Source organism: Apiospora marii (assembly GCF_038362585.1).
Source record: "Apiospora marii strain CBS 49790 chromosome Unknown utg000005l_segment0_segment0, whole genome shotgun sequence".
Lineage (NCBI taxonomy): Eukaryota > Fungi > Ascomycota > Sordariomycetes > Amphisphaeriales > Apiosporaceae > Apiospora > Apiospora marii.
In genome coordinates, this window is record NW_027117377.1 from 3,779,243 (window position 1) to 3,798,884 (window position 19,642).

Sequence of the window (19,642 nt, forward strand, 5' to 3'; positions counted from 1 at the left end):
GCTGGCCATGAAAGAGTCATTACATATACCTTTGTACCAACATCTGGTTCTGACAAAGTTCTAATGAGATAGATGAATATGACGGCTCTGCAGCCAACCCTGATGCACTCCAAGGCTTTGAAGTGAATTATGCTTTACCAAGATGTCTTCCGTGTTGTGCCAACAGACGGTAATGGCTCTTGCGGTTCTCATTATTATTTATCATACAAAATGAGCTCTCTTGCCTGCCCATGGGGTATCTCTTTTTTTTTTTTCCGTAATTTGTACAGATGATTAATCCTCCTCGATGACGATGCCCTGCTGCTCCTGAGTTGCGCCAGCCGGCGCATCTTTAACATCGGTGTCGCCATCATCGTCTCCCTTATTGACCACGATGCGCGGCCCCTTGTTCACACCACCATTGGTCGCTGTCGTTGTCGTAGAGCTCTTCGCCGGGCCGACCTTGTCCTTGGCCTTGGCCTTGCGAGCCTTCATCTTCTCGCGCTTCTCGCGGTTGCGGCGAGTCTTCTCCTCGTCGCGGCGTTCGAGCTCCTCGCGGTTCTTCTCGAACTCCTCGGTCGCCTTCTCGAGCCGCACCTCCTCGTCCATCAGCCGCAGCCGCTCGTACTCGCGCCGCCGGCTGGCCTTGTACACGTGGAACTCGCCCGAGCCCGCGCCGGCCGAGGACCCCTGCACGTTGGTTACGATCTCGGGCGGGGGCGCGAGGCCGTTGCGCGACGACCGGTCCGAGGGCAGCCGGATCTCCTGGTCGGGGCGCGCGAACAGGGCGTCCAGGGTCGCGGCCTGCTCCGACACGGGCGTCAGGGCGCGCTTTTTCGTCGGGCGCTTCGAGCGCGGGTCCGCCGAGGTCGGGACGGATTCGGGGCCTTCGCCGGACATGGCGGCGGTGCGGTTGTCTTCTTTCTGCCTAACCGAGGCTTGTTGGCTAGTTGGCTAGTTGCTCGTGGCGTTGGTGATCAGATGCGTTTTGATGGATGTTTGTTGGATGCAAGCTGCAACGCTGCAGTAACCACGGCGGAATGAAACCCGCGCGCTTATCTCCGGGGAGTATGATTCGATACCGATGGAATGTACGGTGTTTAACCGCCGAGTGATGGAGTAAGGGATCAATCTAATGATACGATATTATGTGAATTTCATGTGAGATGGATGTCACCATGCGAAAATGGTACGATAAGGCTGAGAGGCTGATGGCTGATGGGCTCTAGATTTCGCAATCGTGGGTGGAACCCCACGCTGTTGGATCGTCAGCCTCACCAAACTTTTTGGTTGGAGGTCCCTTTTTCCCATGCTGCAGCTGCAGGACGGGCAGACGGGATTTGTAACGTGAACACCTGGTTCGTCAGATGCGGCCGGCAGCAGGGGTTCTTGGGGGGGGGGGGGGTTTAGTGCCATTCAGCGCCTAACGTGCTGAAGCTCTGCCGGGCAGATGGGCCGCTAAACACCCTGATAGCCGTCAAACGCCGCCGATAAGCCAATGATCAAACGGCTGACCCCTCCAGAAAACTGCCCGATAAGGTGCTGAGGGTGGGAGCGTTACAAGGGGCAAATTCAGGGAGGGGTGCTGGGCGCGAGAAGGGCGCAGGAGGGACCGAGAGTCTGGCATATGAAACCCTCAGCGTTTGCTCAACAAGCTGGAAGTCTGCCTTTCCGTTTCCCTTCGCCGAAACAGAAACACGCAAACTCTGAGGCCAGCTGTCAGGCCTTGAGAAAAGCGACATTTTGCATTTGCTCCCAAGACTTTCGAGCCCAAATATAGATTCGACTAGTTGCTATTTCTATCCATATCCTTGCCTTGCCTTGCCTTGCCTTGCATACGGCCTCCAAGACCCAATATCAAAAACCAATATCTGTGACTCAGACCCAGACTCAGCGGCTTGCTTCTGTTCTTGCTTTTGTTCTGTTTAGTTTCCAACCTGGCTCTGGAGAAACTTAACTTTGAGTGACAGCCAGCAACTCGAGCCCATTATCGACGGGGGAAAAAAAAAATCAGGTATCACTGTACGCCCAACTGCCATACAAGGATCTACCCCACGCCACCACGCCAACACCGTCCACACAATCCTGAGACATCACATACACCAAGGTGAGGCCACATTATGGGACGACCACGCCTTATCATCCTGATTCGACACGCTCAGTCGGAGGGCAACAGTAAGTAATACCCCTCGATTTAAGCACATGCCCACTGCGCCGCATCCAGATATCTGACCGCGCTTGTACAGAAAACAGAGAGATACACCAAAGCATTCCCGACCACCGCGTGAAGCTCACAACCGAAGGATGGTCCCAAGCACACGAAGCCGGCCGCCGGCTGCGTTCGTTGCTTCGCGCCGACGACACTGTGCAGTTCTTCACCTCGCCCTACCGACGTACGCGCGAGACCACTGAGGGCATCCTGACGACGCTGACCGCCGACGACCCGGGCCCCTCGCCGTTCAAGCGCAACTCGATCAAGGTCTACGAGGAGCCCAGGCTGCGCGAACAAGACTTTGGCAACTTCCAGCCGTGCAGCGCCGAGATGGAGCGCATGTGGCAAGAACGCGCCGACTACGGCCACTTCTTCTACCGCATCCCCAACGGCGAGAGCGCCGCCGATGCGTACGATCGTGTCTCGGGCTTCAACGAGTCGCTCTGGCGCCAGTTTGGTGAAGACGACTTCCCGAGCGTTTGTGTCCTCGTCACGCACGGTCTGATGAGCCGTGTTTTTCTGATGAAGTGGTATCACTTCAGCGTCGAATATTTCGAGGATCTGCGCAACGTGAACCACTGCGAGTTCCTTGTCATGAAGAAGCAAGAGGAGTCCGGTAAATACCTACTGGAGAACAAATTGCGGACCTGGTCCGAATTACGCCGGGAAAGGGCAGCTTTGAAGGCCAAGGAAGATGCGGATCGTGAGTCCGTTAGGGAGGAAGGCGCCGTGCCAGCCAAAGACGCCAGTAAGGCTGCAGAGGGCCACGTCCCGGCGCCGGCCGTTCAGCGTCGTTGGGGCGGTTGTCCAGAGGGTTGTAGCCATGGTCAGCACTTTAAGATCCGGCGAGACCTGGCAGAGTTACGCCTTGTTGATGAGAAGAGCGCTGCTCAAGCTAGCGCAACGCCTGCCAACTCGAACGGCACCAACGGCCTTCGCGGCACGATTGCCAGTCGGCGAACCAACTCCATCAGACGTCCTAACAACTCGGATGATGACTCGGATGATCCCCGTGGGCTGATAGCACCCTCTATCGACGTTACCAGGGCTCGTGAAGACGTAGTATCCTCGCCCGACGGCACCCCATCATTCATTACTGTGGAAGACCGATTGCGCTACGCCCTGAAGTCTCCTTCCAACAAGTCCATCTCCAACAAGCCTATTCACTTGCTTCACATTGGTCGCGACTTCGGCGGCACACACTCTGGTGCTAACAGTGATGCCGAGATGAGCGAAGATGATGCTCGAAAGCGGTTGGCCGACCGAGCTGCGCGGGTCAAGGAGGGTAAAGAGACAACCAACGGCATTAACGGTGCAAGCAAAGTCGAGAAATCCGAAAAGACCGACGGCAAACAATTGAACACCAACGGGTCTGGCCGTCAGGCGCACGTCAATAGGCTTGGTGATGCCCCAACACCGGCGACCTCTTCAGACCACGGCAGTGAGGATGGCGGCGATGAGCGAGAAAAGGATGACGACGCTTCCGATCAGCGAGAGAAGGACGAGGACCTGGAAAAGGCGGAGAAGGAAGACAAGAGTTTTAGAGGCAGTGTACTATAAGGGTGTACACAGCCTCGGGTTCCGGGAACGGGCGGGCAACGAACGAGATACGAAGACGATTCAAATGAGGTTCCATGAGTGGGCTGGTGATGACGCTTCTTACTTCGAATTGGTGTTTACGCATCGCATAGGTAAATTGGTGCGCCTCTTGCTGTTTCCGTAGGATATACCCAATACAGTATGTTCATTATCTATTTATATGACCTCGTTCAGTTTTTATTTGTTACTTTCCTTGGTACGTTTCCGCGGAGGCTCAGATGCAGACTCGGCTGGAACGCCTGCTGGGATCTGTAGAGTTTGCTTCTTCCCCTATCTTTCTCCGTCTCACTCTACGGCTGCATTGAGGGGAAGCAATATGAGGACGCGGATGGCCGAACAGAGCCAACTTCAGTACAGGGACCATTTTTGGATTTTCTGACAGCCCATATAATAATCAGTTACTATCAATCTTGAATACCTTTTTTTACGTACCCCTATGTGATATGGACAATGACATGGCAGAATCGTAGCCACCAATGCTCATCTTCAACGGACATCACTTGACGGATAGACTTTCATCCACAGCTTTCTATGCGCAATTTCTCTTGCAGCATTCGCGACATCGGTTTCCATATGTGAGCGGCCATGTCTACCATGTGTTTACATATTCAAGACCAAGCTACTGTAAAGGATCTAGATGCTGGTTGGCTGGTTGCCCTTCATACAGCATAATGGGATATCAAAATATGTCCAGCAGGCTCTGGTACCCATTTCCGTCTTAAGGGATTTCAGTCTACCGCATTTATTTACTACTGCCAGCCCGGCTTGCTGGTTGGGTTTGTCTATTCCTCATGCCGGTATTATGGTAGCGACATAGACTGCTATATCGAACTCTCTGCTCTCTCCTCACGATCCGTGTAATTAGTTGTGCTTGCGAGTGTGATAGGAGTAGCAAGGTAGTGCTTTCACGCTGGCTTGGGGAGACGGCAACATCATTGACTTGGCTCTGGAAACCTGCATTGTACCGCATGTCACCGTTGGCGTCAATTGCTGGCCGGTTCGAAGCTGGGCTGGTGAATTGGGAGGAAAGTGGAGGGGAAGCTCTTGAACGGCGTAGTGTGCAAGATAGGGGGGAGGCAGCCATAACCACCTAGTAGGTCTACCATCCTAGGAGGTTGGTCAGCATGGCAGGCCCTAAAGAATTGATCCTACCTAGGAAGCAATAGGTGACCTGGAGGTGAAGGAGAGGTGATTGTTGTATGGCTTCAATAGGTACCTTATGTACGTAGCTCAACTGTATTCAATGCCACTGAGCTTCCTGTCCCTCACCCGCAGGCAAAACATCTTGGTGGGTTGCTGGAAAATAATTCCCAACTCGAGATTCCCTTTCACAACAACGAAACCGCAAAGCTTTTCACAACTGCCTCGAGCAAGTCTGAATCTTTGATCGCTTTCGTTTACACACATCTCGCTGAAGAAGCCTGTTAATCCTTACGTTGTTTCGATTTGATCGTTACTAGGACCCGTTCGATTTCACTTACTTCTTCGCCTCATCTCACCCTTCTCCTGCGATTTCTTTACAGATTTCAGCACCACCCACACGTTGTTTTTGGTTTCATCCATCTGAACCAGCATCTACCATCATCATTGCTGACAGCATTCACAATGCCACGCAAAGAGCTTAGATCTGGGAAGACATACGGCGTCGACTCCCCGGTGACCGCCACAGCAACGGCCAGCGCCAGCTCGGCCAACCAATGTAAGTTTGATTCATGTCTGCAGAAATGTAGGATGCTTTTTTCTGGTGAGTGCCAACTAATAACAAATGTAGCCGAGGAGAATGTTGCCGGTCCCTCTGTCACCACCAGTACCGCAACTACTGCTGCCACCAGCTCTCCTGCCGTCCACAGCTCCCCTGCTGTCTCCCTTCCTCGCTCTCCTGCCTTACCCAATCCTACCGCCGTCCCCAGCACTTCCACAGCTGCTACTCCTGCTCCGGGATGGGACGAGCCGGTCCCGGACATGTCGAGTCTCCCCCCGACGCCCAGCAGCTCGCGCCGCGAGAAGCGACGCCGGGACTTTAGAAAGGATGGAGACGACTACGAGAGAGAGGAGGATGACCCAGAGCATGGCACCGCTCTGGCCGCCGCCCGTCGTGGCAAGAGAATTTGTGTAGAGGATGAAGGTGCAGAGGGCGAAGAAAGCTCTCAACGAGCAGTTCCTGCTACCTCCACCCCGAACACCACTTACGCCGTCAACTCCGCCGCTGCTGCCAACGCCGCCGAAGCCAAAAGGCCGAAACTTCTCGTGGGGGCCACCCCAGCCATCACTGGTCCCGTCGATCCCGCCATTGCTGCTGCCATTGCCGCCAAAGCCGGAAAGCCGAAACTTTTGCCTTTGAAGACAAATAAGGATCGCCGACCAAATGGAGGCAAGCCACGCCGATCCCCCGACCGAGACAACCAAAACTTGCCTCTTTCTCGAAAACGTTCGGGAGGTCGGACCAAGACGGATCTTCTCCGTGCCGGGCTCCGTACTGGAACTTTCCCCACTCACAGGAAGGGGCCCAAGGAACCGGCGTCTCAGCCCGGACCTTCGCGTGACGCTGCTGGCGCGGTCCCTCAGCCTGGACCTTCTCGTGATGCTGCCGGCGCCGCCCCTCAGCCTGGACCTTCAAGTGACGCTGCCGGCGCCGCCCCTCAGCCTGGTTCCTCTCGTGATGCTGCTGGCGCAGACCCTCAACCCGATACCAATTCGCGCGAGCATTGGATGTCGAGGGGCTTGGATCTCGATGAGTTCGAGCAGTTGCGAGACCTCTGGGCCCACAAAGAGCGGCGACGCCAGCTGTATCCTATGTCCTCCAAGTTCCGTGCCAGCGGCAACACCAGAACAGGCGGCCCTCGCTATACCTTGCTGGAAACCGTGCGCCAGCGGGAGCGAGAGCGAGAGCGGGAGCGGGAGCGGGTGAGGGACTCGGCTCTTTCTCAGCTGCAGCGGCTGCAGCGTCGACCTGGCTTTCTCCGTCGCATCGTCCAAGCCGGCCAGCGCGCTGTTCGATCCCGCTTTGACGCCATTCGGAACAGAGTCTCGACTTATTTGCACGACCGGTTCGAGGCATACCAGACAGAGCAGCGGTTGTACGAGGAGCGCCAGCAGGAGGAGCTCCGCCGACGACAAGAAGAACAGCAGCGACAGCAGGAGGAGCTGCGTCGGCAACAAGAGGAGGAACAACGGCGTCGAGAAGCAGAAGAACAGGAACGAGAAGAACAGGCACGCCTGCAGGTGCGGATGGAAGAGCACCAGCGGCAAGACTATCAATGGTTTCAGCAGGATTGGCTTCGGCAGCAAGGCCACACCGACCTTCCTGCTGTTGCCCCTCCGCCTGCCACTCCGAGGCCTCAGACGAACATGAACCCTCAAGGCGTCAATGGCTGCTACCATAACCCCAACTGGTCTGTGTCTGCCTCCACCAGCTCTGGGGGATCATCCGATCACAGCGGGGAGAACACGCATGACCCGCATAGACTCTGGAAATCGGGAAAACACCGACGAAACTGCGAGCGTCGGCTCGACAACTTGCTGGGACGAGTACGAGGTCAATCATCTTCTGCTGCCTATATACAGCGTCATGAGGGTCAACCGAGCCAGCAGTCCCAACGCTCCCAACGGCGTCGCAGAAAAACGCGGTCTCGAACTCCTCAGGGGCATAACAGTCGATATTATTTGCCTGACGATCTTGGCGATTCCTCCAGCGAAGAAGAAGAAGACTCGATGCTTCCTTCTCCTTCCTCTTCTTCTGCTGCTCACAAGCCGGTCTCGAACCACGCCCACTCTTCTTCTCGTATCCCCTCTGCTTCTTCCGCGACCAACCAGCAACAGTCGCTCGCTCCATTCGATCCTCAGATCCCCCAGGGAACTGATGGCAGGTTCTATGTTCCTGATTTCCCCGACAACTGGTCCGAAATTGACAGTGCCATGGCCAGCCCCAATGACAACTCTGACTCTAGGAGTATCAGTAACGAGTCTTTTTTCGGGACATATAATCGACAACAATAATTGTCTCGCCAACCTGGAGTCGCAGAAGAAAACACTTGGGGTTCAATTCCCCCTGCGCCAGTCATTTATACACGCATACCATCGCGACTGGGCTACTTACCCAACTTCATACCTGCAATCTGCGACTGCCAGGGCCACGCCGTGTCGACCCTTCCATTTTTAGTTCGACCCCAGCGTTTGCATACGCAATCAGACACGGCATATATGTCTACGAAAACAAGCATTTGGTACCAACTGAGCCAGCACTGCATGACAAGCATTCTCTAACACACAAGACACTCACCCTATAAAGCTGTGGCTTTCATCCGAGCACTACTCTCACACCAACACGACCAGTCTGGACCAGGTCAGCTCTCTCCTATATTGGTTCGATTCCAGCTTTCATGTGTTTGTTTCACACTTGTGCCGACAGGGCCAAGCCCGTTCGGTGAGTCAGTGACAAGAAAACACCAGTCGCTATTGGACTTATCATCATCTTTGGCTCGCCTGTTCCTGGTGGGTTCGATTCCCACACTACTTATCCAAGTATAGTCCTGGTCATGCTATGCTGGTTCATTCCCAGCAGTTATACATATGTCGATTGTTTATCAGCTCGACCAGGCTAGTATCATGAACAGACGCCGGAGAAGATGATTGTCCAAATGGCGACGGTATTCGAATCGCTGATTTGCTACACGAGCAAGACCCCGTTGGTACTCGATGTCTCAATTCTCATGAACAGCTGGCATCTGTCCCAGTATGCAGAGAGAGGCTTTTCCTGGCTTCCCAGCTGGACCCAAGCGCTCGCGTGAGAGAGGAACACCAGAGAGCACCAACACAGCATCCCCAGGGCAAAGCAAGAACATTGAGCAGACAAGACATTCCTGCTGCGAAGTACCATACGTGTCTCCTACCATGACTTTGGATAAGAGGGTTCAACCCTCTGGGCGGCTCGCCACCGTCTATGTCATATGGTGCTTAGTTCTTCCCGCCGCCGCCGCCATCGTTCCTTATCTGGGTTCGATCCCCAGCAGTTATCTACGCCTGGTCAGCACCGATCGATGCGCCGGCGGCAAGAACTACCAAAGTCAGAGACACTGCGATACGACACGACACTCGCACACAACGCTCATTTTCATTGCCTCGCCATCTTGGGAACATGCAAACACCTCTCAACCTCCATTCTGTTGGACTACAATGTACATCTACACACCCCACAACAAAGCGCAAGGAGCGCTGTGTGCTATAAAACGATTCACGATTTTTCGACGCAAGGACATTTTTATACTTTCTTTTTTTTTTTTGGCTGTTTGGCAAGGCGTCCAGGTTCTACACGTCATGATTGTACGGATACATGATTTCTATTCTCTTTCTTTTTTTTTTTGGACAGGCGCTTTAGAGCCTTCGAGTACGGCATGACATTGGCTCAGGATGTACACAGACACATTGTACGGATATTTAACTAGGACAAAAAAGAGAAGCGAGAGTGAGAGAAGAAGCAACACGAAAAAAAAGAACAAAAAAAAAAAAAGACGAAAGGAAGGAGAGGACGAAGGAAAGGAGAAAGAGACGAGAAGAAGGGAGGGGGGGGAGGAAAAGAAAACCGGATTGAAAAAAAAAAACAAAAACAGGTCTATTCCAGAACGAAGGCTTCATTTGCAGCAAGACGGTCGACGCTGCACACACCATTTACACGGTATACAAGATTCGTGTTTCAAAACAAGCCCTCCTCAGAGAAAGGAGGCCACCATCCATTGCTCCAGACCACGACAAAGGAGCACTTCGAAGAGCCGGAGGCGACCAAGGAACTGCACCGCAAGTGCAACGAACCTGCAGCAACAAGACAAGCCGAGCCCGAGGGTCTGGACAGCAGCAGGGGAGTTCATCATCTCAATGAACTCAATCGAGAACCCTAGGGCGAGAGAAGACCCTCAACCAGTCCACCGAGCTCGGCACGGCTGCAGGAGCACAGAACACTCGAATTCGAAAAGGTACACCCGCAAAGAGCTGAGGGAAGTTCATGTGGGTGGGAGCCAGATCCAGGCACGACTGCATGGATACAGACAGAACATTGGAATTGGAAGACACCCCCTCTGAGAGCTGAAGGGAGTTCAGGATGGCGGAAGCGAGACCCAGGGCCAGGGAGGATCTCACACGTGCCCATCCTATTTGGTACAGCACCTATCTGTACGACTTTGAATTCGAAATGTCTGAACAAATCCAGACCCCCTTGGAGGACAGATGCTTCCTTCCGATGGCGCCGGGATCTGGGACCAGGGAAAGGTCTCGCAACGACCCACCAACATCGCAGGAACTGCACAGGATGAAAGAAAAATTATCCTTGGCCGAGCCCTCTTCAGAGTACAGGGGCCACATTCGCAGTACTGAGGGACAAGAGAATCCCATGTTGGTGGAACCGAGATTTGGGATAAGGAAAGGTCTCTCTGTTCAACAACCCATCAGACCATCAGACTGGACAGAAGAGTTGTGCAGATACAAAAAGCCGTATCCTGCCTAGGCCGAGCCCTCCTTAAGGAACAGGGGCCGTTCAGATTCAAAAGACTTATCCTTGGCCGAGCCCTTCTCAGGAAACAGGGGCCACATCGCAGTACCGACAGAGAATCCGCGATGGTAGAATCGAGATACGGGACCAGGAAGGGTCTCACAACAAAACAACCCATCCGATTCGGCACAAGAGTTGTGCGGATACAAAAAGATGTATCCTTGGCCGAGCCCTCCTCGATGAACAGGGGCCACTCAACTTCAAAAGACATACTCTCGGCCGAGCCTTCCATTGGGTACAGGGGCCGCATTCACAGTACCAAGGGGACAGGGAATTCATGTCGCTGGTATCGAGATCCAGGAGATCAAGGAAAAGAAAAGATCTCACACAGTGCCATCGAGATTTGGTACATCATGCAGTTTTAAATAGAAGATTGGTAGAATTGGAATCGGTTCCCCCTTCAAAGGAGACGTGGTATATTTGGTATTCATGTCAATTGCAGACCACAAGAACAAGAAGATGACAACACAATTCCTCTCGCCCTCTCTCCATTTGACTGATGACTGACTGTGCGCCAAGCTCCTCCATCTGGAATACAAGCAGCAGACCAACAACAACACAGGACGGCCGTTATTAAAACGATTCTATACTCGAGCACTCTGAAAAGTGTATGGGCTTCTTCTTCCCCCCTGCCAGCCACAATATATGCAAATCCAGTTGTGACCGAGTAACCCATCGCCCCAAGTAGACGCAATGCCTAAAACCAGTTGCCCCATCATGAAGAAATATCAAAATCCGAGGGCAAGGCTACCCTTCCAGTAGACCAACCAATATACCTGACCTAGCCCAGCCCCAGCCTTTCAGCCCCTGGAAGGACCTGCTAAATGTTCCGTGTCTAATGACCCCCTCCCTCCCCTAGGAGTATCCGTTGTAGAATCATACATACAGACACGCCATCTATGACCATGAAAACCACCCATGACTCCTTTGTATGGGCAATTCATATCAAAATCCAGCCGAGTCTTTATTAGACCAACGCTTCGCGTATAAGTGCAGAACCCTCTTTTTTTCGAGGCACATTTTGACAGAAAACGCCATGAAGATGCAGCAATGCTCGCCGAGGCTTTGTTGGGGTTGATGCAGTGCAAGCAGTAGCGAAAGTAATAAAATTGAAAAAGAAAGAAGGGAGAAAAGGAATCGAAGAAGAGGGTATCAGGGGGTTTAAAAGTATTTGGACATGGCAGTACTCAAGTCGGCGAAGTCGACAGGTTTCGTGACGTAGTCGCTAAAGCCCGCCGCCACACATTTCTCCTGGACGTCCGACATGACGTTTGCCGATAAAGCAATAATGGGGAGCTTGGTGTGCTTCCCCTCCTTCTCCCACTGGCGAATCTCGCGACAGGCCTGGTAGCCATCTTTCCGTGGCATGTGTAGATCGCACTATAGTCATAATTGTCAGCCACAGAGGTCGGCTTTCTTTGAAGGCACCCGGAGTATCGTCCACTTACCAGAATCAGCGAATAGAAGCCAGGAGGGTGGGAGAAAACGGCTTCTGTACACTCGACACCGTCGGCAGCTATCTCTGCCACGATGCCGACCTTCTTCAGATACCTGACGAGCACTTTCTGGTTCACCGGGTTATCCTCGACAAGGAGAACTTTGTACCCCTTGTTGCCAATGCGCTTCTCAACGTCGAGAAGATTCTGCTTCTGTGTTTCCACCATTTGGAGAGCGCTTGACCGGTTTCTGTCGATGCTGAGATCCCGTGATTTCGCAGGATCGAAGACTGCAGCGAATCGAGATGGCTTGACGGGCTTGTAGACGAACGAGACCTTGTGGTCCGCTACAAGTTGCTGGTGGCCATTGTCGGAAATGAGTTTCAGTACCGACTGGCGCTGCATCGAATCGGTCAAGACCAAAATGGAGGTGGTGTCGGCGGCTGTCGCCATTATCTTGCCGATGAAGGCAATGATTTCCTCTGGAGAGCCCAGGTTGAGAACAATGTGCGTGAAGATGACGGCCTCTTCGCCGCTGATTAATTTCTGCGCCTCTTCCACAGTAGCCAATGCTGTAATCTGGTGAGGGATATCCTTGGGCAGAGTCATCTCGATGTGTTTGACGGTTGCTTCCCGGCTGTAGGTTTGCGGACAGACGATGAGGATGGAGTACATCGGGGGCCGGAATTGTTCCAGGGGGCCCGCAAGATTGGTAATGCCAGGCGTTGACGAGCCGCTTGGTGACAACCGCCCCGAAGGCATCTCCAATTTCATCTGCGACAGATCTTGCCCGCTTGCTTTGGCAGCCTCGCTGAAGTGGGTCAGTCCCACGTTGACCGACGATACCGACGACCTGGCAGTTGCCTGAGAGGGCGCTGATTTGACAGAGGGATCCGAGCTCGCCGAGGAGTTCAGGGTAGGGGATCTCACGGCGGTCTCGGAACCAGGACTAGGAGATGCCTGAGAATCCGCTGCTACCTTGTCAAGCACCAGCGGCCGCACCGTCCGCGTGCTGCTATCTTCGGACGGTGGCGCCGCCGTCTCCGCCGTCTCCGTCGGCGGCGTAACGATGACATCTGGGTGATCTGTGTCGGTAGGGAGACCGAAACGCGCGGAGAATGTGAAGGTGGATCCTTTGCCCGGTTCGGCGGTGCCGTCCATCTTGCCCCCGTGCAGTTCAACGAGCTGCCTGGAGATGACAAGGCCAAGGCCGCTGCCACCGTGTTGACGAGTGCTGCTGCCGTCGATCTGGCTGAAGGGCTTGAAGATGAGCTCCGCTTCTTCCTTGGTGAAACCACGGCCCGTATCCACGATGGAGAACTCGAGCACAATCTCCGCGTCGCCCAAGTTCGTATTGTGGTCAACGAGAACCTTGCAGCGACTGAAGACCTCCCCTTGCGCAGTGAATTTTATTGCATTGCCGATGACGTTGAGGAGCACCTGGCGGATGCGGACCTTGTCGCCCTTGACCCAGAACGGAACGTCCTCCTCAACCACGTAATTCAGTTCCAGTCTCTTTGCGATGGCCATTGTGGAGACCAATTCGTTAACATCCTCAATCAGTGACCGCGTGTGGAACCACTCAAAATTGAGCTTCATCATGCCCGCGTCCACCTTGGAAAGGTCGAGGATATCGTTGATAATCATGAGCAGACTGTTTGCGCTTGTCTGGATCGTGTTGGTATAGTCGCGCTGCTCCTCGTTGAGCACCGTGTCTTGTAAGAAGCTGACCATGCCAGAAATGCCAATCAGCGGTGTGCGGATCTCGTGAGACATGTTGCTGAGGAATCTGCTTTTGGACTCCATTGCCTCCTTCAACTTCTCTTCGAGAAGCTTGTGGTCGTTGATGTCGGTTGCCGATCCAAAGTACGAACTCTCCCCAGTGCCGAAGTCGATGGTATCGATCTCCACGCACCTGATGAGATGCCACCGATATTCCCCGGACTTCGACCTTAACCGCAGTTCGGCCGTGTAAGAAAGCCGTCCGGTGCTATCAGTTGCAACCTTCACGATGCCCTGCTTCTTTGCAAGCTCACCGAGTCGACCCGCTGGCAAATCGTATGCGGAACTGCTGCTTGAGCTCGTGTTACGAGACAAGGTCCCGGGCCCGGGCTGCTTGGTCGGTGTGGACGTGAACTTCTCGGTTGGTATCCTACACTTAGCCAGGTCGTCTGGGTGAACATAGTCCATGAAACCGACGCCCATGGCGTCGTCGAAGCCTTGGCCGGTGTAGGACAGCCACTGTTGGTTGGCAAATGTGATACCATCCTCCTCAGTAGCCGTGAAAATGATCTGGGGTATCAGGTTGGCCAACAACCGATGCTTGGCCTCTGACGCCTCGACCTCTTCCTGGCGGGCGGCTCTGAGTTCCGCAATCTTTTGGTCGTGGATATCCATATAAGAACCAATGTACTGGATGATCAAGCCTCTCTTGTCTTTTGAAGCAACAGCACGAGCTTGGTGCCATCGGTAAACGCCGTCGAAACGACGGATCCGGACAACGTGGGCAAATGGGTCACCAGTGCGTAGAGCGGTAGTCCACTGCTGCAAATACAAATCGCGATCTTCGGGGTGAAGACTACCCCATGGATCCATAACGAGGTCCGCAATAGTTTGTCCGCGATATGTAAGATATTTACTGTTGACCCACATGATTTCCCCGTTAACAGGCATGGCGACAAACACATGTGCAGGTAGAGAGTCCAGCATAAGCCCTTTCAGTCTGTCAGTCGGTGGGAGCATGCTGACTTGTGCCGTCGTAATAGTGTCCCGGCGTTGTAGCGATGGCGTCGCTACCGAAGGACTTTGGACCAAAGCCCCCGAGGGCAGGGACTGGAAGGTGGATGAGAACTCGGCCCCGTACGAGTGTAGTCTCGTGTGTTTGTGCGCAGCCTGATCCGACAGGCTCTGCGCCGCGATCTGCTTGACCAACTCATCGGTGTCCTTCTGGGCTCCGCGTGTATCCTGCCTTGCCGTGTCGTTCGTGGCCACGGCGTTCTTCTTGAGCACGCTCTGTAAGGTCTCTTCAGAGCGACCAGTACTCTGGCCACCGGTGTCACTCTCTGTGACAGAAGGCGTGTCTGGTTGCACACTTCTCCAGCTGCTTGTACGACCTTGCGCTGCTAGAGAGAGCTCCTTGGGGCTCCTGTTAGATCGACTACTCTGACCGGATATATTTTCTGCAGATACAGTTGGTTTGGATGCCGACGCAAAGTAGCCGTCTCCCGCAAAGTTTCCTGGGCTTGTGCCAGTGGTGCGCCTCTCGACAACCAGACCGAAAGATGTAGGGTCCCAGTTAGGTGTACCACCAGGAGAACCAGCGGCACTGCGGGATGGGCCCGAGTCGCTAGGACTTGTCATACTTCCTGTGATTGATCTCTGTGAAGGATCTCCGGAGGGTGACCACGGCATGTGCGCAAACAGCAAAGGATCTGCGATAGGTCGCCCATCTGGTCCAAGAGCCCCAAAACCAGAAGTGGTAGGTCTCTTGCGGTGTACACCGGCGAGTTCGGTTTCAAGATTGGAGTAATGACGACTAAGGGAGAACGACGTCGCCAAGTGAGGAGCCAAGTGTTCTAGGGAGTTGCGAAGGTTGGATGGGTACGGTATCACTGGTGTCAGGATTGACAAGATCGCGATTGGGCTTTGTTGGTCCTTCTTTCGTGAGTCCGCCGAAGAAGGTCGTTCGGCAAAAGCATTGCCCTCTGCACTAGGATCGTCGCGGTTGCGCAGGCCCCCTTTTTGCTCTAGAGCAGAAGGGTCTAGCCTGAATGTTTGCGGGGCTGGCTTCGAGAGAAGTATGTGCTTAAGGGGGATGTGAAGAACGGTCCAGGCGTTGTCAACACCTATCGTTTCAGGAGCTTGGATATCTGTGTAATCGTGAGGGCTGGGGCCAGGGTTAAACGAGTCTTCATCCACCATAGCATCGGTAAAGAAGGGGTTTTCGGAGGGGTCAGCACGAACGGCTGGCGAAGGGGCTGGCGACTGCGACCAAGGGGACGGAGGAGTCTGCTCGTATTCCTCATACTTCGGTGTTGGTGGCCGCGGCTCGTCGTCAATGTCTAGCACTGACATAACATTGGATATCTTGGACTTCTCTCGTGTCGCTGATTTACCGATCCGACCTCCCGTCCTTGGGTTAGCGGCGTTGCCAAGAAGAGAAGATAACTTGCTAGTAGAGCCAGCTCTTGTTGGCTTTTTGGGCTTCTTCTTCTCTTCTACTACGGGGGCCTTCTTTTCCGGTTGTTTTTCTTCTGTGATGGCATCAAGGTATGGGTAACTGCGAGTGAGCGCAATCACTTTGCCTCTCTCGATCACCCTTTGGATGCCGTTATGGTCAATCAGAGGATCGGCCTCCAGATCCAGCCCTTGTAAAACGGGCAGAACGCGCCCTTTGACCTCTGGACGGACCGCCAGAGGTGCTTCCCATGCCGGAAGGGGCGGTTGCTGTTCCTCTTCTGCATCATGCTCCTCGAGTGCCTCTTTATTAAGCTGGGGTCGAGGGGAGGTCGGGGAAGCCCTCTTAGGGGTCGGGTAATAACTTTTGCTGCGAGGCAACGCTGTCGGCCTCGAAGGAGGGGTCTGGCCTGCATTTCCAGAAGGCAGACCTTGGCGGGTATCCCGTTTATCTTCGTAGGAGGTAAATGAATGGCGGCTCAGCAACCCGGGACGCGTCTGCGTCTCCCTCCGCGATTGGAAGTCGGCAATCGAGGCCAGATCGGACACGTCTTCTCTACTGCTCGGTACCATGCTGCTGCCGCCTCGGCCCATATACCCCATACTGTAGCCGTCTCCTTCAAGGTTGTTGTATGTGGCCTTCTGACCCCAAGGCACATTCTCCAGGTCTGTTGAATCGGCCGGGATAGAAAGTGTCATCCGCTCGGCCTTGAAGTGTTCTTTCATTATCTGAACAACAGCACTCCACCAAGCATCCAAGCCCGGCTCAGCTGTGAGCATAAGAGCCAGCTCGTACAGATTCGGCGTGGGGAAGTCGAAGTTGTCCTGCATGATCGGAGTTGCGCCATATGGTTGGAAGGTCATGGCCGAAGCAGGTGTTGACGGATCAGACCGCAACTGATCATGCATTGAAAAATTGTCGAACTGATCTCCTGCCGCATTGAGTATGCTGGACTGGCCACTGAAGGCTCGATGCAATGCGGACGGGACATAGTTAGGCGTTGCCATCCTAGGAAACGGATACGAAGGTGTTCGAGCTGCAATCCCGGGTGTAAAGGCAGGGGTCGTACCGCCCCGGACGGTCTTATTCGACTCGGTGGATGCTGTTGGCAGATCCGAGCTGGAAGTAGATTCTGGAGTCGGGGAAATTGATATTTCCTCACGTATAGGCGAGGGCGAGGGACGCTTCGCCTCCAAGTGTGCGAGATGGGGGCTCCGGGCCAACAGCTCGCGCCGCTCCAAGTCCCGTGCCAGGCGTTCTCGATACTGATTAATGATAGACTGGGAGTCTATAACTTCGGGAGAACCAGTCGCAATGCTGACCTCCTTCCCTTTCTTCTTCTTCGCTTCATCCAAAGACGGAAGTGCTTCTGCTAGTGAGGTGCTTCCGCCCAGTATATCATCCGTGTCGGCTCTCGAATCTGGTGTCTCCTGACCTTCCTTTGCATTTGGTCCGCCGCCACGCAAATGAAAGCCGGCGCCGTCGCTCGCCCTTTCAGAATCCGCTGTGCATTCGGAGTTGTCGGTTGTCGCCAATGACTGCCTGCGCGAGCTTAGCATGGCAGGTTCCTGGAGAAGATCATGCCCAGGTGCTATGTTCGAATTCTGGGTAGATGGCGGCTCGCCCTCCAGTTCCACATTTTTTACCGAGACGTCGCTATTCAGAGAGTTGTCGTGACCGGTATCGAGCGCATTATTAGGCTGTTGGGTCAAGTTAGAGGTTCGCATTGGCATTCCTCAAGTAGAAGCGCGCCCATGCACTTCGAGGATAGCGATAGGGATGCCGCATTCGCTAATAGGGAGATAGGAGTTTTTCAAGGGGTCCGTCGTGTGCCTATGCCGTAATCATGGCCAGTATTTGGCGGTGATGTCGAATGGCAATATTCGAAGAGGAGTTTAAGTGGATTGTGGGCGATTTCGCAAATTAGGCCCTGGATATGATGGGAGATGGCGGCGTGAGAGTCGGTTGCGTCGACGTAGAAAGCGAATGGACGAGTGGTGGTGGTAGTGGTGGTGGTGCGTATGTTGAGTTGAGCGTAGGTGTGCGTGTGTGAGTGTGTGCAGCAGTGTGTGTTGTGGTCGTTTCGTGGTTCAGGTTCGTTTCCGAATGACGTAGCCAGGCTTCTGATCTTTCTTTGGCAGGCAGCCCCCGGAAAAGAAATCAGTGCTACAAGTCTGTACGTTACACAAGGGAGGCCACTTTTTTTTCTGGTCAGGACGGAAACTGAGTCGTGTGGGATGGGAAGGCAAATGCGTGCATAAAGTACATACAGGCCGACGGTTGGGCAGACGAGACTACAGGGCAGCTAAAATCAAGAAAACAAAATTCGCATACCGGTCAATGGTAATTGAGCCCAGGCGAGGGTTACCTGTCCTTCTCTAGATCCCAGTAGATGCGAAAACAAGAACAGCCTCATCCTCTACTACCGACTTCTGCCAGGTACTTGCAATACCCGCTTGCACTTTTGGTTTGGGGTTACTCGCGATCAGGCCCGTCGCTAATCCTTTCCCCATCCACTAATCACGCCAGGTATCTGCTACCATGTACTTCACTCATGTATGTGCATGTAACCACCCATGCAGCAAGAGGTGGTAGTGTAGCACCTATCTGGGCACTGGGCAGGGCCTAGGCATGTATCTGCATGTACATACGCGCCTGCGGATCTGGATTTAACAAAGTCGTCAATGTCATTGAGCCTCCTATTCATCCTTGGTCTTGTGTTCGGGGAATGCCTAGGCCCTCATGTATGTAGATGCGCATCTCTCGCTGTTGCTGTCGGTCTGGCGCTGCTGTTTATCAACCACGTTTCTCTTGGTGCAAGTTCGTGGGCGATGCCCACAGTCTACATCCCTCAGAGTACTCCAGTGTTGCATCGGCCTTGGTTGACTGGCTTCTGAGCATGGCCGACCGTCCTAGCAGACCTATTCTGGTCGCTAGGGGTCAGCCACTAGCCTGCCATGCGATCCGGAAATGCCTTGGATTTGCTGCGCTACATGCTACCATGGGGCCAGCCAGGCATTATCACCCCATTCTATTGATATTTCCAGCAGGTCCGTGTTAGGACGCCGCCAGTTAGCCAGTCTGTCTGCTGGCAGGATTGGGCGGCGGCACCAACGTTCGGTTCTAGCACAAAGCACCAGACAGATCACGATAAGTACCACTCGGGGTGTTTCTTTTAATCGCCTCTTCCTGCAACAGGACACATTGTCCCTGATGAGCCTAACGACATACCCAACCTTCGGACCTTTTTTGAGAGCGGGATGCGGCTGGCTCGCTTCGCTAAGAGCTCCATGGCACTGGATTCATATTTCATGCTCTATTTCATGCAGGGTCAAGAATGCCATTGGTGAATCAATGAGCGGTGCAGTCTGGACCGTCTTGATGTTGTCCTCGCTAGGCTGTCAGCAAGCGGCCGCAGCCACAAATTACTGCAGCACGCCGGGGCTAGATTTTTCTTTCTCTTTGCAGTTGAGCTCAGCCGCCGTTGCCACTCTCGGTGCTCTGCCTACAGTCAGTTCTGAAATGGTCCGATGAGGCGGCACTTTACAGGGCTCGTTGCTCTCGCATTGCTGTCCAAAGACCCCCTGATGCAACGGCGACAACGCTCTTTTCTTCTGTAGGGGACGCTGGAGTTTATTTACTTATCTTCGTCTCATGCGCCAATGTATCTTTCAACGTGGTCCCCGATCCTTGAGCCCCAT

The 19,642-nt window shown here is 53.8% G+C and overlaps 4 protein-coding genes across 4 annotated transcripts; 2 read left to right on the top strand and 2 right to left on the bottom strand.

Moving 5' to 3' along the window:
- Window positions 1–273: 273 nt before the first annotated feature.
- On the bottom strand, window positions 274–879 carry PG985_009077 (uncharacterized protein; the record flags this gene model as incomplete). Its single annotated transcript, XM_066828845.1, has 1 exon — window positions 274–879. The coding sequence occupies one exon, from the start codon at window positions 877–879 to the stop codon at window positions 274–276; it is 606 nt and encodes a 201-aa protein (XP_066683757.1).
- A 1,220-nt stretch (window positions 880–2,099) lies between these two features.
- Window positions 2,100–3,751, top strand: PG985_009078 (uncharacterized protein; the record flags this gene model as incomplete). Its single annotated transcript, XM_066828846.1, has 2 exons — window positions 2,100–2,154; window positions 2,226–3,751. 2 exons carry the CDS (start codon window positions 2,100–2,102, stop codon window positions 3,749–3,751), a joined length of 1,581 nt encoding a protein of 526 aa, XP_066683758.1.
- A 1,644-nt stretch (window positions 3,752–5,395) lies between these two features.
- Window positions 5,396–7,786, top strand: PG985_009079 (uncharacterized protein; the record flags this gene model as incomplete). Its single annotated transcript, XM_066828847.1, has 2 exons — window positions 5,396–5,489; window positions 5,562–7,786. 2 exons carry the CDS (start codon window positions 5,396–5,398, stop codon window positions 7,784–7,786), a joined length of 2,319 nt encoding a protein of 772 aa, XP_066683759.1.
- Window positions 7,787–11,489: 3,703 nt separating this feature from the next.
- On the bottom strand, window positions 11,490–17,668 carry PG985_009080 (hsp90-like protein; the record flags this gene model as incomplete). Its single annotated transcript, XM_066828848.1, has 2 exons — window positions 11,490–11,708; window positions 11,777–17,668. 2 exons carry the CDS (start codon window positions 17,666–17,668, stop codon window positions 11,490–11,492), a joined length of 6,111 nt encoding a protein of 2,036 aa, XP_066683760.1.
- Between the last annotated feature and the right edge of the window lie 1,974 nt (window positions 17,669–19,642).